Consider the following 19,068-nt stretch of genomic DNA (forward strand, 5'->3'; position numbering starts at 1 on the left):
TAATTCAAATCTAAGGATAACTAATGAATTTGGAATGTTCAGTTTTAGCGCTTTGAGAAACGCCAGACTTCTCAGAGGATTAGAGATGTTCGTCTTGCCTTAGTTTGGAGCTGTAGCCGCTGTGCAGCGTCTCTCGTTACCGGTTGGTTGAGCAGGCGTGCCCTCTCTGGTCCAGGTGCCACGGCCTCTGGGCCAGGAATCGTCATCCGCGGTGATGATGACGACTCGGGTTCAGCGAAGTAACAGTCGGCCAGGCTGGACTTTCAAGGTGTTTCAAAGCGTCAGCGTTGCTTAAACTGGCCCAAAAAAAAAGGAAACGGCTGGAATCTAATTTAATTTGTTTGATCCAAAATAGAGAGTCAATTAAGGACTGGTTGTGATAGTTTCAGTTTCGCGGAGTTTCTTGATGACTTTCTAACATAACAAAAATCGTTGTTCGTTCGTGTTTCTAAGTTTAACTTAGGTTTACAAAATTTAAGAACAAAGGAAAATTAAAGAAAAGTAATGCGACGCAAAAGGAGAAGGTGAAAGAAGTTTGAAGATAGAGGGAAATCCGATTCCACTATGGTGTCACTGATTTAAATACCCCAGGGGCAGTGGTCACTGCAGGGCGGAGAAATGACTTCAACCAGTGGTGAAGAGTTCCACCTCTTCAGATCAGGAATCAAACTATTTGGTTTGGACTGCTCCTAAATCTGGGATAACTAAGCTTTCCTCTTTTCATCAAGCTCAAAGTTCCATCACACCATAACACAATAAACATGTAATGATCACTTTGACACTCAAATGAGCAGAGACGTCAGAATGGTTAAACAGCAATATTAAATGCATAGAATCTTAAGGTCTTATATGTGGTCCCTTACAACGCTGTAACAAATTAAATGTTATTCATGATGCCTGGTCTTGTCTTATGCAACACCCAGTAAACACTAAAACATACACGAATAATAAATGCAAGCAAAATCAAATTATAAATGACCTAATCTGGACATTACTAATTAAACAATTGTAAACTTAATTGAATTAAACACTTAAAAATGTAATACAATAATGAGGATACCTAAATGTAGCTGGTGGACATAGTCTATGTGTATGTTGCACAGATTAAAAGAAGTATAGAAGGTGAGTATCTGTATTTCAACTTTGTGTCTTCACACAAAGGAAAGCGTGGTAATAAGTTGAAGTCCCTTTGTAACTTTAGGAATTTCCTGGCAAATCTGTAGATCAGGCATTAAACATCACACAGAAACCAATCTAATATCAAATAAAAACATTTTGTCCAAAGAGTACAATGGCATCTGTTTCTTGACAGTTGAAGGTTCTGCTACATCTGAACCAGAACTTGTGTCCAAATGAAGAGTTTTCCTTTTTATTGCTTCACATTCCTGGTTTACGATCCAGATCTCCTGGACGAGTGGGAGAGTCCATGGAGTGAGTCTTGGTAGAGAAATTATGAGACAGGTCTTGGTCTGGTTAGTGATAAGGCAGAGGAGGACCCTGGTGAGATTTAGGTGGTGTCACCTAAAAGTATCCATGGTCTTTTGATGTGCACTTAACCATATGTGTGTTGTTTATGTTAAACTCACAGTTCTGTCGTGAGAGCAAACAGTGTCCTGTGGAATAGACAGGAACTGTGTGTATTCTTATCTTCTCGTGAATCGCAGCTTTGTCTCTGTGGAAGGGAGTGAAGCTCACACGTTGTGTTAAGTTACGTAGGTCCAGACGTGGATTGCTACACCAGCCTCTAGCAGCAAATCAAGCACATTATGAAGGACAAAGGTCAGAGGTCAAAGGCACTCAGTTCTTATGATATTTGTTTTTAGGTAATTATTACACTAATGTTTTAGGTTTTCATTGAAAACATTGTAAATTTAACTAGAAACACAAATTTGTGGTACAATTAAAGATAATATTCCTGTTTGTGTTTTTAAATGGCACAATGACAACACATTGGTGTTTGTTGAGGTTAGTTTCAGGTCTGAGTTCAGTGTCTGTGTCAGAGTTTGTTCCTCTTCAGCAGCTGCAGTTGGTTCCTGCTGTAACAGCTCAGTGTCTCTAACTGAGGAGGTTTTTGTACGGCGCTAAATCACTGTGTGAACACCCAGGCACTGTTTATATAATGGAAACTCTGACAGTAATAAACTGCAGCATCTTCAGCCTGAACTCCTCTGATGGTCAAAGTGAAGTCAGAGCCGCTTCCACTGCCACTAAACCGATCTGGTGTCCCTGACTGCAGCTTTTTTACATAATATATCAGGAGCTTTGGGCTCTGACCAGGTTTCTGTTGGTACCAGGACATACACTCATTACCATCACTATCCTTGCCAACATCTTGGTTGGTTTTACAGGTGAGTTTCACAGTGGATCCTGCAGTGAACGTCTCCACTGGAGGCTGAGTCACCGTCCCCTGACCACTGCATCCTGCAGACAAAACGCAACCATTGATTCATCAGCAGAAATCAAGGAGAGAAAAAGCAGCACATCATGTTTGAAGCCTTGCTGAGTGAGTGAACCTGTAAAGCAGCAGCAGAGCAGCGTCCAGATGAGGATGGTGATGAGAGTCATGCTGCTTGTGCTTCCTGCTGTGTTGACTGACACATGTGAGTCCTGCAGTGTTGAACTCACACCACTATAAACCTTGTGAGTTCACTGGAGGATCAGCTGATGATGCAAAGCCTCCTCTATGGAAATGACTGGTCTGCTCTCAACACACTCAACACAAGGCGGGAAACAGCATCAAACTGTTGGATTAATGGCATTTAGAACAGCATTTTTTTATTTATAGTTTTCTTCACAGATTACACACATTATTTGCAGTTCAGGCATTTTTATGCAGAACTTGCATAAAAACGCACTTGACTATTTCTACACTGTGCTTCATTTTTGTCAGAGTAGTTAAACACATCATGGTTGTTCACCATTTATTTTACAGTTAGTGAAAAGGAAGTGAAAGAGACAGATGACAAAGGTTTTAACTGCTTTAAGTAAATGAGTCACACCTTCTTTTCAGTCAAACCCTGTAGACCAAGTAAAGCTGCATGGTAGAAACTGCCTGAGGGGATGTTTCTGTTTTATTTATATCAGGGTTGTGTTCACTGAACCGTTCTTCCTCATCACAGTCTAGTCGTCGACCATCTGCACCTGCAGCAGGTTGTTTGTATCAAAGCTCTGACTCACGTCACCATGACCAGAAACATCATAATAATCTGCAACATCTGAATAGAGTAAAAATGAGCTACGAGGAGATTCAAGTTTTGTAAAACAGTGATGTGACTATTAATCGAATGCATAAAGTTGTAAACAGGCAAACTCACACCTGTTCTGGTAGAAAAGTAGAAAAAGCTCACAAAATGTTGAATCTTATGCAAATGTTGATTCTGTTCTTTCTAGACTCCACTAATCAGCAGCATGGAGGCCCCTGCTGGCCCAGCTCTGCTCCGTTCCTGTATCACATCAGAGGTCACAGTAGTAACAAGGCTTTATACTGCCCCCTTGTGACAGAAACAACGAAGTAAATCCATCATCCACACTTGTTTATTTAAGGCCACCTTTAATAATAATTTATGTGGATGTGTTTCAATGCCAGAATTTGTTGGTTTCATGATGAACAACAACACATTTCAAACCTCTCATCTCACACACACACTCTGACTGGAATGTGTTCTGGTCCAGAGCCTCAGGGTGGAGTCCAGCCTGCTCAGCATCTGTGTCAACCTGCTTAGTACCATCTAAGCAGGTTTTATTGCATCGTGCACCACTCTAAAGGCACATTGTCTAAAATATTAAAATACTTTACAGTGATTGTCTTTACGAGTGATATGAGGGACAGACTTTCTGTTCTGCACCGGCTAAAACAAACAGTCGTCTTCAAATACTGGACTCAGGTTTAGCTCGAGTGTCTCAGAATGAGCAGTACATGACTGCACCATTCAGGGAAACTAAAGATCAACACAAATCATGAAAAAAAAAACACCAGTCGATCATTAAAATTAAAGCAAATTGTTTTTTCTGTTGTGTTAGTTTAAAAAAAATACAAAAAGATACACAAACGTCTCATAAGCTATAAGACATTACCAATACACAATATACAAAAACGACTTCCTCCAGTTCAACACGTGGACTATTTCACACAGTATTTGTGTTGAACTAGCACCAACACACCAACAGTCAGGCATCTACTGCAGAACATACACACAGAGAAAGACAAAACATCCCGCTGAGAGAAATGTGGATCTTTGGTTCAACGCCTAAGTTTTCTGAGAAAGTGTTTGCACAGAGTTTGGTAGAAAACGTGAGCGACAGAAGATCTAGACCTGTCCACCCACCGCTGGAGAATATTGGTGAAACTAGGCCAACTAGGTCCCTGGTTCACGTGTTACCGTAGCAACCGCAGACAACAGATTTAAATGTGCCGTCTCATGATTAGCTGACGTCTGTACAGGAAAGGCCACAAATACAACAGACATGGTCGTCTGTTACGGTGACGATGGCTGTGATCAACCCGAAAAAAACAAAAGCACCATCACAGAAAAATATTCAAATGTAAAAACAGAAAATTATATTCAACCTAAATGAGTGGAGTCTCTGAGAAGGCAAAAAGAGTCCATTAAGGACTGAAGGCACTGCTGCAGGGAATGAACAAGTTAGTCACTTTAGTTTTTAAGAGCAGAACATTTGTTTCTATCTCTTTATAGTCATAATAATATTAACCAATCACTTTATACTTTGTTCTAGTTTCATGGTAATTCTATATAGTATTTACACTATACACTACCAATGGTTTTGCATGTTAATGCTTTTTAAGAGGACGCCTACTGGTGAGATGAGTCTATGTTTGCCAAAACTCTGCAGCAGTGACCCAGCGTTTCTGTTATGTGTAGTGTAGTAGAAACACACACGTGCTACGGCAGCGACAGACAGGAAATACGTCACGGCTGCATACGAGGCACAGGGGTAAATAAATATGGCTTCAGTAGAGGCGTGCTGTGTGGAGTGTGGAGGCGTTCAACTCTAACGCGCTGCGATGGTGACGTCCTTAGAGACGGAGATTCAGCGGTTGCTCTTCATGGCCTCTTTAGCAGCGAGGATGAGGGGAGTGAGGCTGGACAGAGGTTTGGCCAGCTTCAGGAACGGATGCTACAGACACACAGAAATACACCATCAACCGCTGCCAACGTAGAGTCAGGTATTAATGACTCAACAGTCTCTGAGAGATATATGGACACACTCAGGTAATATTAGAGTCTGGCTCTACCTGCAGCAGTTCTCGGCCCGATCCTCGTTTCTCCACGTCCATTTCCAGACAACGGGACAAGAAGGACCTGAAGACGGGAGACAGCTTCTCCGGACTCTGGAGCTCAGGAGTCCCGTTGGTGGCGATTAAATACAGAGCCTGAACGCAGCACAACAGTTTATCATTAGCATCTTTGCACAGTCACAAACATACAGACAAGACTATACATTAAAAGTTTAACCACATGATGGTGCTAGAGTACAAGTCACTGATTAGATTAACATAACCACCACCATCAGTTAACAAAGGATGGAAGTGAAAGCGCCGGTCCGTGCTTCACAGCGCTTTCTCACCCTGAGTGGGTTCTCATTGAGATACGGAGGTTCTCCCTCCACCATCTCTATGGCCATGATTCCCAGAGACCAAATGTCCACTTTGGGCCCATAAGCTTTCCTTGTCACCACTTCAGGAGCCATCCAGTAGGGGGTTCCCACCATGGTGCTGCGTTTGTTCTGTTCTGGAGTGATCTGAGCACAGAAGCCGAAGTCCGCTGCAAGAGAGCAAGAATGACGTGTTGATGTTGATTTAGCTACAATTTATTTATATCTGTGCATGTGTGTTTTTGCTCTCCCTCACTGAGTTTGACAGATCCATCCATCCCCAGCAGAACATTGTCACTCTTGATGTCTCTGTGGATGACCTGGTTGGCGTGAAGGAACTCCAGCGCTTGAAGAACCTGGATACACACAGGAAACATTTACCTAACACTGTACAGAGACCAACAGGGGACACGCACTGCTGTTGTTTTAGTTTAGAGCTCCACCTCTCTGCAGACTGCCGCAATCTGAGCTTCGTCCATGCACGTCTCCGTCACGACATCGGTAAGCGAGCCGCCAGCAAGATACTCCATGACCACGAAAAGTTCGTCTCCTACGAGGAAACTGAAAAAGGGAAACACGCAGTGAGACTCAAAGCGGCTGACCAGCGCTAACTAAGCATGTGATACACCAGCATTACCTGTCCAGGAAATTGACAATGTTGGGATTCTTCATCTCCTTCATGACCAGGATTTCATTGATAATTAGCTCTTTCTTTGGCTGTTTCTGCAAGTTGATCTGTTTAATGGCCACCTACAAAACACAGCAAACACAAACCAACTTCATCAAACAGTAATTAAATCAAAATATGATTCATTTGCCTTTTGCAACACCGCAAAATGTGCATAGTGGTTAAAGGTTGGCTAGAGTCCAGAGACAACTCACCAACACAATCACTCTTACTTCTTTAAAATGGATGATGATGTTACATGGTGGAATATGAATCAAGCTTACCTCTTGTCCAGTAGCAACATCTATTGCTGTATAAACTGTGCCAGATGCCCTAAAGAGGAAAACAAAGGGAGGTCAAATTCACTGTTTGCCCACGAGCCAACCAAACGTCAGCGCTCTGTGTGCTCAGGTGGGACTCACCCCTGGCCGATCTTCTCGTAGCGAGTGTATTTCTTCTTAGGATCCCCAACGCTGACGATAGTTCCTAAAAAACACAGGAAAACTGCAAAGTCAGCTCTACTGGAGTCTTAAATACACGTGGCTCTGCTTGAAATGTGCCTTCTCTGTTTTACGTACTTAGTTTGTCCATGATCTCCTCGTCTGTCATCTTGCCTCCCTTCTTTTTCTGTTTGTCGGCGGCCTTGTCCGGAGGAGGGAGAGGATCTATCACCGACCTCGTATAAACCTGACAGCACACAGAAAAGAATTCAGGGATCGATCTTGATGCTTTTCAGTGACTTCACCCAAACACTGAATAATCCATAACACACACATGTTACTGTGTTGAAAAGCTCTGTAATATTTTTTCGTGGTCTGTTTTTTACATGAAAGCACAACTCACTGATTTGGTGTGTTCTGGCCGTGGGGCCACGATTGGGGGCGGCGTGTCGTCATCGTCGTCCTCTCCGTCTCTGCTGCTGGGCGCCCCGGTGATCGTACCCGGTTTGCCTGGCTGCAAAAGCAATGAACAAAGGCCACAAACGTGTTCAATGATCTATTCAATGTAGTAACTAATGAGAGTGGACGTAATGAGCTGAGCCACTCACCGACTGTAAGTCTTTATCTGAAAGAGAGCAACAACAGAGTGAGGACACAAGGCTCAGTGTGCACAGCTACAACACAAGGCTTTAAATAAGCCACAGAGAAGACTGACCCGAGGCAGAGACACTGAGGTATTTCTGTTTTCCACTGGTGGAGTCGTAGAATTTGAGAATGTCAAGAACGGCCTGGGGATTTTGTTTCTGCTCATATTTACTGATGTTGGAGGTTTGAAGGAGACGGGCCCACTGCTCCGGCATGCCCTGGACAAACAGAAACATATACAGACGTCTTTTCACTGAAAGATGATGACAATGATTTTCAAAGGTTTCTAAGGTTTCATTTGCAGAAGCTAGTGCCAGGAGTGCTTATAAAAGAATTTGGGTTCTTTTCCACTGATGCATTCTCTGGTCTTCCTGCTCGTTTACTGTAATTCAATAATGACAGAATGTGGAAAGGTTTGCCTGCATGGCACTCGTTTCACAGCAACACTGGGAGCTTTACAGCGAACAGAATCCTCAGACTGATTTGTTAAGGCTCAGGTTTTCTGATTGACTGTTAAATTCAAAGCTGCTTAATAATCATATCAAATAGAACGGCTTTAATCACAGGAATATGCCGTTAAAAAGACTAAACGGAGAACTTGACCGCTTGTGCGGCAAACTCTCTGTGACTTATTTCCTTATTTGACGGCTACATTTACAAAAGCTAAAAGAGTAACTTCCTATTTCATTACTTGCTTATGATAGGACGGCGCTCAATATGATCAGTATGTTTTTGCTGAATGAGGTGTTTTGTTGGAGGAGTCGGTGGATACAACAGGCACCGCGCACATTGAGCTTTAGGGGCAGATACGTACAGTGAATTCTCCGGTGACGGCATCAAAGCCAACATGGATGGTGTGTTCAAAGTCAGACGGTGACGATATCTCAGGCCGGTCCTTATCCCTGTCCTTCTTCCTGCCTCCTGCAAGTCAGCGGGGCAGAGGGTTAGTCAGTTGGACCTGAGTCTGTGAGTACGCGTGGACCTGAGCATCCCTCACCTTTTTCATAGGCGAACATGGAGATGATCTTGTTCCTGGACTTCTTCTCCTCTGGTACAGAAGGCAGTGGCTTCTGATTGGCCAGCTGGGGGTCCTTGGCTCCTCCTACTTGGCTGCTCATCCTGACAGGGGGGGCGGGGGGCTTGTCGTCACACACGCCGCTGTCACACATCTACACTCACGCGCACCTGCAGAGGTGGGGTAAGGTGCAACAAATTCAAACGAAGCCCAGAAACACGCGGCGACTGTTGCATGCTGGGCCGCCGCCTCACCGCTTCCTGTTTTATTTCACAACGCTACGGAGGGCATCGCATGCTAGCTCGAGAGGCTACAGAGGAACCGCTGCAGATCAAGTTCAACAACTGTACGACTATGGAAGAATACCTCACACAGACCTGGCTGATCCGTCCATGCTGCGACCACCGGGTCAGCACCGAGTTAAAGCCGACGGAACGCAGAGCGAGCGCAGGAAGCAGCGCTGAACGGGCAAAGGTGGCGTGTTGAGTCTTGCCGTTACAAATGAATGAGGAAGGAAAGGAGGCGGTGAGGGTGAGACGGAGACAGACAGAGAGAGAGAGAGAGAGAGCGAGAGAGAGAGAGAGGCAGACAGACAGACAGAGAGAAAGAGACAGAGAGAGAGAGAGAGAAAGGATAAGAGCAGAATGACAACATGAGGGGAAGAAAGAGGAATGGAGCAGAGATTTGTGAGAAGGAGCAGGAACCATGGAACCAAACTGGACCCATAAAAGGCATCCAGGCGTCTCAGGTTCCTCTAGTGACTCTTTGTTGTGCAGGTCCAACAACAATCCTGCATAACTGCTCCATCAGGAGGACGTGTTTCAGAAATGTGATTGATGACATAAATAAAACGTCTAACATTGGTGTTTTTAATCTGCAGTACAGTACGTGCAGACTTTAGTTGTCTCTGCTCCCCCATCCATTACCCTAATAGGGAGAAAACTCAGATTGACACTTGGGCCCGATTTCTTCGTACCGCAGAAGCACCACTTTCTGTCTTGCAGAGCAAGCACTTCGCTCGACTCGGGGCCGCGGGCCTGCATTCTTCGTGACGTCACAGACAGGAAACAGGAAGCAAACAAAGGTTTCCTCACTTCGCGTGTCCGACCGCTGATGGCACAGCGTGCGTTAAACCTGGGTAACAAACACAGCTCAGGTGGGCCCAGCGTGGCCTCGCCTACACACGAACGCTGACCTGAAGTCAGCCTAGCACAGCAACTACGCACGCACACCACTCCGGCCTTTGAAGTCATGCAATAGGATTTTTCACTCAATCTGGTTTTTCCTGATGTAATACCTGAGCCCTCGGGCCACAAACTCATTAGCACTGCCTCGACTCAACACATGGCTGTTGTCCGGACACACTGGGGTGTAAAGTGCGACCGAAGCGTTCCCAGCTGTCACTGCTGCTCACACTGAGGCGGCCTTTGGTGTGTTAAAGACAAAGTGATCACAAGTACCATCCTCCCTTCATCTAGGAGCACTCACCGGGTTGTTGCCTCTCCTGCGTCCCACAGAAGACGTCTTCCCACACGGTGTGTGCGCCTCCCGCTCTACAGCTCATTTACCTACTTGTCCTCTTTCCCCCTTCTTTTTCTGTCTCTCTCTGGGCAGGTCTTAGCTGGCTGCCTCATTCCTCTGCAATCTCGAGCGGGACAAGTGCGCTCTTGCCCCTGCAGGACAAAACTAGGCCCGCCGAGACTCGGCGCGCGCGCTCTGGGCCGAGTATCGGGTGCCGGGTGGCCACGCCGAGACAAGTCGTCGCTCTGCAGGAATTCCATAGCTGCGGGGCTGCAGCAGGTGTGTTCTCCTGTTCACCACAACACAACACAACACAACACAACACAAGGCTGCTTTTCAGGCAGGATCACACACACACACACTCATCCCCTGCCCTGATACACACACACACACTCATCCCCTGCCCTGATACACACACACACACTCATCCCCTGTCCTGAAACACACACAAGCAACAGAGGCTCTTTTGTGAGATCTTGAACACTGCTCTGCCCTTAATGGTCACAGCCAGAAGCTTGAGGTGACCGAGCAGGTGAACAAAGCGACTCTGCAGGCTACATGTTCATATATGATTGTATCAATGTCCACACCCTAGTACAACAAACATGAATGGATTAACAAGCCTGCTTTGAATTGTTAATCATTACAGTTACTTAAAGGGCCAGCTCAGCATTTTGGGAAATGTGCTTGTACTCTATTTTTAATTAGGGTTTAATAAAAGAAGCACCTTAATGTCAAATCATCATTACAAAGTGGAAACAGATGTGATGGATATAGATGAAACTATTCTCCAATCACACAAGCTCTGCTCATCATCAGCTGTTCTCTTCATGATTTCTATTCCTTATTCTCACTGCTCTAGAGAACTTTCTATTCCCTGTGGTTGGGCAATGCCAAGGGAAACCCACTTCCTCATCCTGGAACTTCCCCAGCCGCCGAGGTTCACAGGGCCCGCTCCAGCCAACCAGCGCGCCACAAACACCGCCGCCGAGCTGTTTACAGGAAGCAGACAGCAAGCCTTTTGTGTTTAGCTTCTATAAAAGGAAATTCTGCAGAGGACTTCCTGGAAGGAGTGATGAGGCTCACGCACAAACGCATTAGCCAGCTCCACTCCCATTCATTCAAGCGAAAATACATGTAAGAAAACACTTTTTCCCCCTCCAACTATTGAATCACTCCACTGACTGGGCTCAGCCAGTGACTGGAGCGTGAAACACACACTGCCCAGCTGTTCACCCCGTCCTGTTATTCAAACAGCTGCCCTCCCTCTGTGTCAACATCACCGTCCACCAGACGGAACCGGACCGGCGAGGCGAAGCGACCGAACTGCAAGACGAGGCTCCGGCCCCACAATCAGACGCCTGTTCACGTCTCAGTCTGTCCCTGTACACGGATGACTGCTGCTGCTGTGTTCCTATTTATTCCCACTGAGAAATCACGCTCAGCCACTGACGTGGAGCGGCCACGGCCGACACACAAAGCCGACCAGCAACCAGCTTGTTTGGCGAATCAACAGGACAGAAACTGAAAGAATCTGTTTACAAAGAGCTGAGACTTCACAGAATGTGCTAATTAGAAAACGCCTGCTGTATAAATGAGGATTATTACCTCTAAATTCTTTTAGTGGAATGCTTGCAGGGAGATAAACAATAAACAAACAAGTGAGAGAGGTGGTAAATAAATGATATTTCATAAGAGACAAGTTATTTTCAGTAAATTCTGAACTTTATGTGAGTCCATGAAAGCCAAGCCCAGACCTCAGAACCAGAAGCTGGATGTCCACTGCTGTACTTTACAGACAGGAAATGTTTATGGTCAACTGAATGTGTCATGAGCCAAAGGTTATAGCGTAAACAGCTACAGTGTGAGACGAGAGGCGGCCTGGTGGTTCTGAAGGGGCAAACAGACTCACCGGCTGCTGTCAACCACGGAAAAAATCCCCCACTCCTGCCGAACTCCGGCCCGTTCCGGCTGCTCTCAGATGTCACGCTGAGATTTCACTACCGCTCCTGGATGTGCGTGGATAAAGCGGTGCTGGTCCACCACACGGGGCTTTTTCCCTCCGTTCTCTCCCCAAGGACTCGCTCAGCCTGGTTCTTAGCTCGGGCCGGGGAGGAACCTGGCGGGGAGGAAGCGGAACGTCGTAAGAACAAACGAGGAGTCGGAACCTCGTGGCTTCCGTAGGGGTCACATGGCGCCTAGAGCGCATGCGTAAGCGATGCGCCTGAGCGCCACTACGGTAAATCACAGCACAACACCGGAATCACGGTGACTTTTCAAAATTCCTTCCTGACGTCAGCAAGACGTTTATATATTTCAGAGGTTTTTTTTCTTTAACTGAAAGCACTGAAACTGAGTTTAACTGATTCGTTAAATGTTTACTACATCGTTCATGTATTTAAAATAACGAACTGGGAACTCGTGGCAACATTGAAAAGTGGAATAAACAAAAGCAAAACTATTGTACTAGTTATTTAAGGCTGATTCCCTTTCTCTACTTGTGGAACTACACTGTATTTAGTAGTAGTAGTATTTAACTCAGCAATTGAAAAAAAGAAGCCAACGTATTACTATTGTGTTAATGGTTGTTTTGTTTTGATGTTTAGTCGTTTTTTAAGTTTTCTATTTTGCCATTGTGAGTATTTTATATTTGCCTTTCCTAATAAAATGTTTGTGATTTTGACCTCTCGACCTTTCAGTTTTTTCCACTATCGTCCTTCTAACGAGTTTATTTTGTAAGATTACCGGAAGTTGCCCATTAACTACAGCAAACTTTGCTTTACCTCTGGACAAAAAACTAGCTCAACTTTAGCAGCAGCACCACAACAGACAGTGAGTACGGATAATCGTCGAGGGACGTTAAATACAGTATGAACACACTGACGAGTACAGATAAATAACACGTTGTCTGCCGCCGTAAATGCTTAAATGGACAAAGTATAAGTAAACAACGCAGCGCGGGCCTGAAAGCAGCTATTATGAGCTAACGGTAGTTGGTAAATGTAGGTTACTGTCAGTGTGAAGGTTGATTTATTAAACCATTCAACCTTTTAAATGTAAAGTAGCAGGTAAAGTCAGTCTGCAGATAAATAACGACCCCAAGGCTGCAATTATTTATTGTCACTTTGATGACAATAAATATTGTTGTTGTTTACCGTGAATTGAATGAAAACAGAATGGTTTAAAGCAGATATACTATGAAACTTGTTCTTGGCAAAAGCATGTGCAGTATTATCGTAGTCTAAAGCAAAAGGAATGGTGCTGCTAAATAATTTCTAACTTTTGTCTTCTATCAAATGTAACTTTCTTCGTTTTGCCAGCCTGTGTGATTGTTTTTGTGTTTCCGTGTCCTGCAGGCCTCATGTTTTCCAGCGGCTGGAGGTTTGGCTGGAACAGGTTCACTGACGTGGACCTGTTCTCAGACCACACTGACGCCAGTGCAGAGACGCTCTCCCAGGCCATCAGAGCTGCTGTGTCCGAGGAGCCCGATGCGGACGGCAGCGTCCTGTTTGGGCATCTGCAGGGCACTGTGGTGGGCCTTCGATACTACACCGGGGTGGTGAGGGTCCCCTGTACTGATTTCATTAGAGAGGCAAAGCAGAACTGCCATTTCAACTGAATACACGTTAGGAAATCACCTGGGCTCTCTCTGTCTTAACAGGTGAATAGCGGTGAAATGGTTGGATTGGTGCGACAGCCCCAGAACCCGTACGACCGCAATGCAGTCATGGTTGCCAACATTTATGGCAACCAGGTGGGACACATCAAGAAAGAGCTGGCAGCTGCTATGGCCCATGTCATGGACAATAATTTAGCCAAAGTAGAGGGGTGAGTAGGTCATTACTTGTCTGGTCTGTCAACTCATGTTTTGTGTCTCATACTGCACCGTATTTTCTCTGTTAAGCGGTGGTAAGAGGAACCAGGAGGTTAACGTGTCTGTGAAATGTATAATTTGACAGAGTGGTGCACTCAGGGACCAAGAACAAGTTCAACATGCCAGTGATGCTGTCGTTCTGGGGGCAGGAAGAAAAGAAAAATGCCGTGATTGAAATCATGGCACGTCGTGGATATAAACTAAACACGTTGGCTGGCAGACAAACAGGTACCATGGTTCCACCAGTCACTGGCATCTGCTCTCTGATAGTCTGGAGAACATGTTAGTGTCCTGTATTTAACGTACGTGTGTGTTTGGTTTCAGGCTCAACTCAGTCATCCACAAGTAAAGGGGCTTTGCCATCTAAAAAAGGTGTAACCATCCCACTAACTGCTGAAGAGGTAATAGGCTTGTTTATTTTAACCTGATTTGCAGTTCTTTAAAACATAAAAAAATATATTTTTGTTTTTCAGCTAAAGAATGCATTTGATAATCTGTTTGAAGGCTTGATGGAGAGTAAAGACGGGGAAAAGGAAGCAGCTGAGGTGCACGTTTCATCTGTTTTTCATCTTTTAGCTCTTCCCTACATTCACTCAGATATTTACCATGGTGGTTAAGACATGTCTTGTGTCATTACTGTGACCTCGCCTCCTGTTTCTGCAGTCTGTGGGTACTCAACTCCTGCCTCACCAGAAGCAGGCGCTTTCCTGGATGTGTGCCCGAGAGAACAAATCGGGACTCCCACCCTTCTGGGAGAAGAGAGGCGAGCTGTACTACAACAGCCTCACATGTTTCTCTGCCAAAGAAATACCAGAAAGGGTTCGGGGGGGAATACTGGCGGACGACATGGGGCTGGTGAGTGACACATTCGACTGATGAGCAGGACGTCACAGTGGCCGTGAATCAAATCCTGTTTGTGTTGTTTTACAGGGGAAGACTCTGACAACCATTGCTCTCATCCTCTCTAACTTCCATAAAGGAAAGCCTCTACCTGTGGAAACATGCGAGCGGGAGGAGCAGGCTTCACGTCTCAAAGGCAAAAGTAAAACCCAGACATCCCACATGGCGAAAGGTATTTTCTAAACTCCTCACTGCCTCCTGTTAACTCTTTGCCTCACTTAAACATATGTAGAAACATTTGCACAAATGTACAAATGAGAAGTCAAAAAATATTTGTTGCAGGAAGCAGCTGTGGTAGTGATGTAGCAGGAGTGAGCGACGTAGCAGCTGGTTCCCTAGTCTCAAACCTGTAAGTGATTTATTTAAGTTGGCTTATGTCATATTTTTAGTGAAACAAAGGCCTCCTCATCTTTAGTTTAGGATGTACTGTACTGTAGTAACCCAAATTTCCTTTATCAACTGACTGAACTTGATTCGTCACCTTTTTGGTCAGTCCTCAGGCACCAGACGTGGTGGACCTTACACACATGTCAGAGAAAAGTAAAAGCTGATTCCATCTTTTTCATATTTTCAAGCTTTTACTGTTTGTTTGCACCATTTACGTATTATTGTCTTCCCTCTTGGATTCTGTGACTTATGGCTGCACCTCTGCCCTCACAGGTGCAAGCAAAGGGAAAGCATCGGCTGCAAAGCGAAAGCCCAGTAAAGGTACAATGTACAGGATTTCTGTGTGTTATAAAAGGATCATTACTCGTAAATGCCAATGATTTGATGTCTTTTTCATTTTGCTCCAGTTTTGCAGGAGGATCTGGACTTTGCTGCAGCGTTGGGAGGCTTGGCACCAGATTCAGGCTTAAAGAAGAAGAAGAAAGAAAAAGCCACTCACGCACTCAGTAAGTTCCAACGGTGAAGCTCCACCTGATGGTTCCTTTGGATGTTTGACTTGCAGTGTTTGTTTTCTGAATCTGGATTGTTTGTGACCCTTCTGCATTTGCAGGTGTGGACTCATCTTTCCCTGAAAGCGCAGAGGACTTAAAAGCCAGAGCAACTCTCATCATCTGTCCACTATCTGTGCTCAGCAACTGGCTGGTAGGAAGCAACACAACACAACACAACACAACACACAAACACACCTGTCACTTAGGTAAGAGGTGAGACTTCTAAAACTGGAGGTGTCACTTTGAGCTCTGCATTCCTTCCCACCAGTCAGCTGTTTTGCTCCTCTGTCATTTGTGTGCATGCAGGACCAGTTTGAGCAGCATGTACGTGCTAATGTGAAGCTAAATGTGTACCTGTACTATGGCTCCGACCGCAACAGAAGCAAACAGTTTCTGTCCTCTCAGGATGTGGTCATCACCACCTACAATGTTCTCTCTTCTGACTTTGGGGTGAGTGGAGAACAGCTCCAATGTGTGGCGGGCTTAAAATAACAAGTGTCAACTAAGAGATATGCAGTTTTTAAACATATAAAACACAATGATGGTGTTTGCTCTGTTTCTTTTAAGGATAAGAGTCCTCTCCATGGGGTCAATTGGCTCAGGGTGGTGCTGGATGAAGGGCACGTTGTAAGGAACCCAGACGCACTCATGAGCAAGGCTGTGCTTGGCTTTAACACGCAGCGACGATGGATTCTTTCAGGTCAATATTTACACAAATGTTTTTGTTCAGCAGCTTTTCAATGTAATATATGTAGCGATTCCTCCACTCTTACAGGTACTCCTATCCAGAACAGTGTGAAGGACCTGTGGATGCTGCTGGCCTTCCTGCGTCTGAAGCCTTTCGACGTGAAGGAGTGGTGGAACCGAGTGATCCAGAGACCTGTCATGCAGGGAGACAAAGACGGCCTGAAGTGAGTGATCCCTCATATACTGCCATGAAGTAGGAAAACTGCAGTGGGCACTTTACTTGGTAATTATTAACTGTTTTAACTGCTCCTTAGATGTCATTAAAGTCAGCCGTTCGCTTGCAGGAACCTTCAGACCTTGGTCAGGTGCATCACCCTGCGGCGAACCAAGAGTAGCGAGGTGAACGGGCGCCCCCTGGTGTCTCTGCCGGAGAAGAGCGTATGCGTGGAGCAGGTGGAACTGAGCCAGTGGGAGAGGGAGGAGTACGAGCTGGCTCGAGATGAGGGAAGGAACACGATCAACAGGTACAGTCTGTGAGGTCTGATTAAATTAGGCCTGCAGGATGTAAACAACTACAAGTACAACATTTGATTATATGACTGTTGGTGGATGCATGTTGAACATCATGTTGTATGTCTGTATGTAGATATGTAGCTGAAGGGACGGTCTTGAGTAATTATGCACATGTGCTGGCCATCCTTATGAGGCTCCGACAGCACTGCTGTCACCCTGATCTGCTGGGAAAGACCTCGACAGATTTAGGTAACACCCTGTAGTCTGACTTACATGTTGTACAGTGGACTATATAGAAGTGGTTGTTTAGTCACCCAGTCTATCAACTGTTTCCTTCCCTCTCCCTTTCTGTAGGAGCTGCAGGGACCCCTGCAGAGCTCAGGCAGCGTCTGATAGAAAAGCTGCGGATGGTGCTGGCCAGCGGCTCTGATGAGGAGTGCTCTGTGTGTCTGGAATCGGTCCATCTGCCCGTCATTACACATTGTGCTCATGTTTACTGTCGGCCGTGCATCGCCCAAGTCATCAGCACTGAGCAGGTAAATGCGCTCCCCTCCACAGAAAGTAGGTCTTGACTTATTAATGAGCTTACACTCACAAAGAGATTCGCTTTTCCCCTGGGCTCCATGTGTCTCCTCATAGGAGAGGGCACGGTGTCCTCTCTGTCGCAGCGAGATCAAGACCAATGAGCTGGTGGAGTTTCCACCAGAGGAAATGGAGGAAGACAACAGTCGAAGTTCTGAGAAATGGAGGACCAGCTCAAAGGTGCGAAGTTTAATGAGAGAATAAAAATAGTACAATCACATCTAAAACGTGCACAAACATTGCCAAACATTTTCGTGGTGAATCATAATTTTGTTAGTGAGTGGTTTATAGTTTCAAAATAATTTTTGTCTGCCCATTTGTTTCTGCAGGTGCAGGCGCTGATGGCGAACCTGCTCAGGCTGCGAAGTGAAGACAGCAGCATCAAGTGTTTGGTCGTCTCCCAGTTTACACGTTTCCTCACCATCCTGCAGACGCCGCTCAGGTGAAACACGAATCAGGAGGAGGAGATGAAAGGACACATGATGTCATCTGCTCTTTTACTTAGTTGCATTTTGAACCTCCTTTTGCAGGGAGCACGGGCTGAGTTTTGTGCGTTTGGATGGAACCATGAGCCAAAAGAAGAGGACCCAGGTGATCCAGGAGTTTCAGAGCTCTGCAGACACAGTCCTGCCATAATGCTGCTGTCTCTTAAAGCGGGGGGCGTTGGGCTTAACCTCACTGCTGCCTCTCCACGTCTTCTTGATGGATCCTGTAAGTACAGCTTCTCACTCCTTTTTCAGTCTGTGACGTTTAGCACAAGGCCTCGAGCAGTTACGTCATTCTCTCCTCTAGGCCTGGAACCCAGCTACTGAGGAGCAGTGTATTGACCGCTGTCACCGTCTGGGCCAGACGAGGAAGGTCGTCGTCACAAAGGTCAGACATCCCTTCACTTTAAACCCAAACCCACGAAAAAGGCCTACATTTGTTTAGTGTGTGTTTGTGTGCTGCTACAGTTCATCGTAAAGGACTTCCGTGGAGGAGAACATGGTGAAGATCCAGAGAAAAGAAGCAGGACCTGCTTGAGAAGGCGTTTGGCTCCACAAGCACGGACAGGAAAGCCTCTCGCATCGATGACATCAAAGCTCTGATGGAGTTGTAGAAGTCTCAAACTGACCAGTCTGATGGACTTAACTGACCTAATAAGCAATTGATGCAGATTTTCATTTTCCCCTTTTTTATTTAAAGTAATCAATTTATTTTCTAAATTAACATAAAAAACCCAACATTTTCATAACAATGATCTTGTTGGGACCTTGATAATAAAAACATTATCAAAAGTGATCTCTTTATTAGGCTGATGAAAAAACATAACAGTGAAGACAAGAAGGATTTAATCAGTTCTTTATTAGCACTTTTACAGTGATGGACATTAACATCTGGGGTTAAGAACAGACCTGTATTAACTGATTTCCCTACACTTCCTCCATTTAATAACCTTTCCAGACAGTTTTCCCTCAAGCTTGGCAGCTTTTAGTGGAATTGGGAGTGTACTTCAATTACAGCTAGGAAGTTACAGATTATAGCTCAAGAGCAAACAGCTGCAGTGGAAAAAAAAGAGTTATCTAACAGAAAAAGGAAACAGAACTCTGTGGCGGTACTAGCAGCAGTTACAGTAAATAAGGTATTGTAAACAGTGAAAGGCAATAAGGCAGCCGGTAACACTAGAGACAGGA

At 45.2% G+C, this 19,068-nt stretch overlaps 3 protein-coding genes across 6 annotated transcripts; 2 read left to right on the forward strand and 1 right to left on the reverse strand.

The window, feature by feature from the left end:
- Nucleotides 1-3,516: 3,516 nt before the first annotated feature.
- LOC114848280 (serine/threonine-protein kinase PAK 2-like) lies at nt 3,517-12,057 on the reverse strand. Of its 4 annotated transcripts, none has more exons than XM_029138640.3 (15): nt 11,814-12,057; nt 8,363-8,550; nt 8,180-8,286; nt 7,436-7,583; nt 7,329-7,345; nt 7,124-7,234; nt 6,859-6,967; nt 6,703-6,766; nt 6,565-6,613; nt 6,251-6,363; nt 6,057-6,174; nt 5,870-5,969; nt 5,587-5,783; nt 5,255-5,392; nt 3,517-5,136 (listed from the first exon to the last, which is right to left on the reverse strand). In XM_029138640.3, the coding sequence occupies exons 2-15, from the start codon at nt 8,532-8,534 to the stop codon at nt 5,050-5,052; spliced, it is 1,530 nt and encodes a 509-aa protein (XP_028994473.1). In that variant the 5' UTR covers nt 8,535-8,550; nt 11,814-12,057; the 3' UTR covers nt 3,517-5,049. The 4 variants fall into 4 exon arrangements, with proteins under 4 accessions (XP_028994473.1, XP_028994475.1, XP_028994476.1 ...); XM_029138642.3 differs by lacking the exon at nt 11,814-12,057 and adding an exon at nt 9,869-10,006; XM_029138643.3 differs by lacking the exon at nt 11,814-12,057 and adding an exon at nt 8,758-8,886.
- On the forward strand, nt 8,595-11,429 carry LOC129603595 (uncharacterized). Its single transcript, XM_055505717.1, has 4 exons — nt 8,595-8,854; nt 9,995-10,180; nt 10,764-11,038; nt 11,159-11,429. Exons 1-4 carry the CDS (start codon nt 8,615-8,617, stop codon nt 11,427-11,429), a joined length of 972 nt encoding a protein of 323 aa, XP_055361692.1. The 5' UTR covers nt 8,595-8,614.
- A 583-nt stretch (nt 12,058-12,640) lies between the features above and the next one.
- LOC114848987 (helicase-like transcription factor) lies at nt 12,641-18,506 on the forward strand. The gene is given in 28 exon segments (XM_041069316.2): nt 12,641-12,769; nt 13,258-13,460; nt 13,563-13,729; nt 13,861-14,003; nt 14,100-14,176; nt 14,249-14,320; nt 14,439-14,630; nt 14,706-14,847; nt 14,958-15,024; nt 15,169-15,215; nt 15,336-15,383; nt 15,470-15,568; nt 15,673-15,764; nt 15,920-16,063; nt 16,181-16,313; nt 16,389-16,524; nt 16,645-16,824; nt 16,947-17,062; nt 17,168-17,349; nt 17,453-17,575; nt 17,725-17,837; nt 17,926-18,014; nt 18,017-18,084; nt 18,086-18,106; nt 18,188-18,268; nt 18,349-18,363; nt 18,365-18,394; nt 18,396-18,506. Coding segments are annotated over 27 exon segments (2,874 nt in total). The 5' UTR covers nt 12,641-12,769; nt 13,258-13,262; the 3' UTR covers nt 18,495-18,506.
- The last annotated feature ends 562 nt before the right edge of the window (nt 18,507-19,068 follow it).

This window comes from Betta splendens, chromosome 22 (assembly GCF_900634795.4).
Source record: "Betta splendens chromosome 22, fBetSpl5.4, whole genome shotgun sequence".
Classification (NCBI taxonomy): Eukaryota; Metazoa; Chordata; class Actinopteri; order Anabantiformes; family Osphronemidae; genus Betta; species Betta splendens.

What these genes read in the sequence shown, in the direction of transcription:
- LOC114848280 (XM_029138640.3), bottom strand. Translation starts at nt 8,534, where the DNA reads ATGTGTGACAGCGGCGTGTGTGACGACAAGCCCCCCGCCCCCCCTGTC. An exon ending in CATGTTCGCCTATGAAAAAG is followed by an intron (nt 8,287 to 8,362) that starts GTGAGGGATGCT and finishes GCTGACTTGCAG; the next exon opens with GAGGCAGGAAGAAGGACAGG. An exon ending in CCGTCACCGGAGAATTCACT is followed by an intron (nt 7,584 to 8,179) that starts GTACGTATCTGC and finishes CTGTTTGTCCAG; the next exon opens with GGCATGCCGGAGCAGTGGGC.
- LOC129603595 (XM_055505717.1), top strand. Translation starts at nt 8,615, where the DNA reads ATGCTGGGCCGCCGCCTCACCGCTTCCTGTTTTATTTCACAACGCTAC. An exon ending in GCAGCGCTGAACGGGCAAAG is followed by an intron (nt 8,855 to 9,994) that starts GTGGCGTGTTGA and finishes CTCTCTGGGCAG; the next exon opens with GTCTTAGCTGGCTGCCTCAT. An exon ending in TAGCTGCGGGGCTGCAGCAG is followed by an intron (nt 10,181 to 10,763) that starts GTGTGTTCTCCT and finishes TCACTGCTCTAG; the next exon opens with AGAACTTTCTATTCCCTGTG.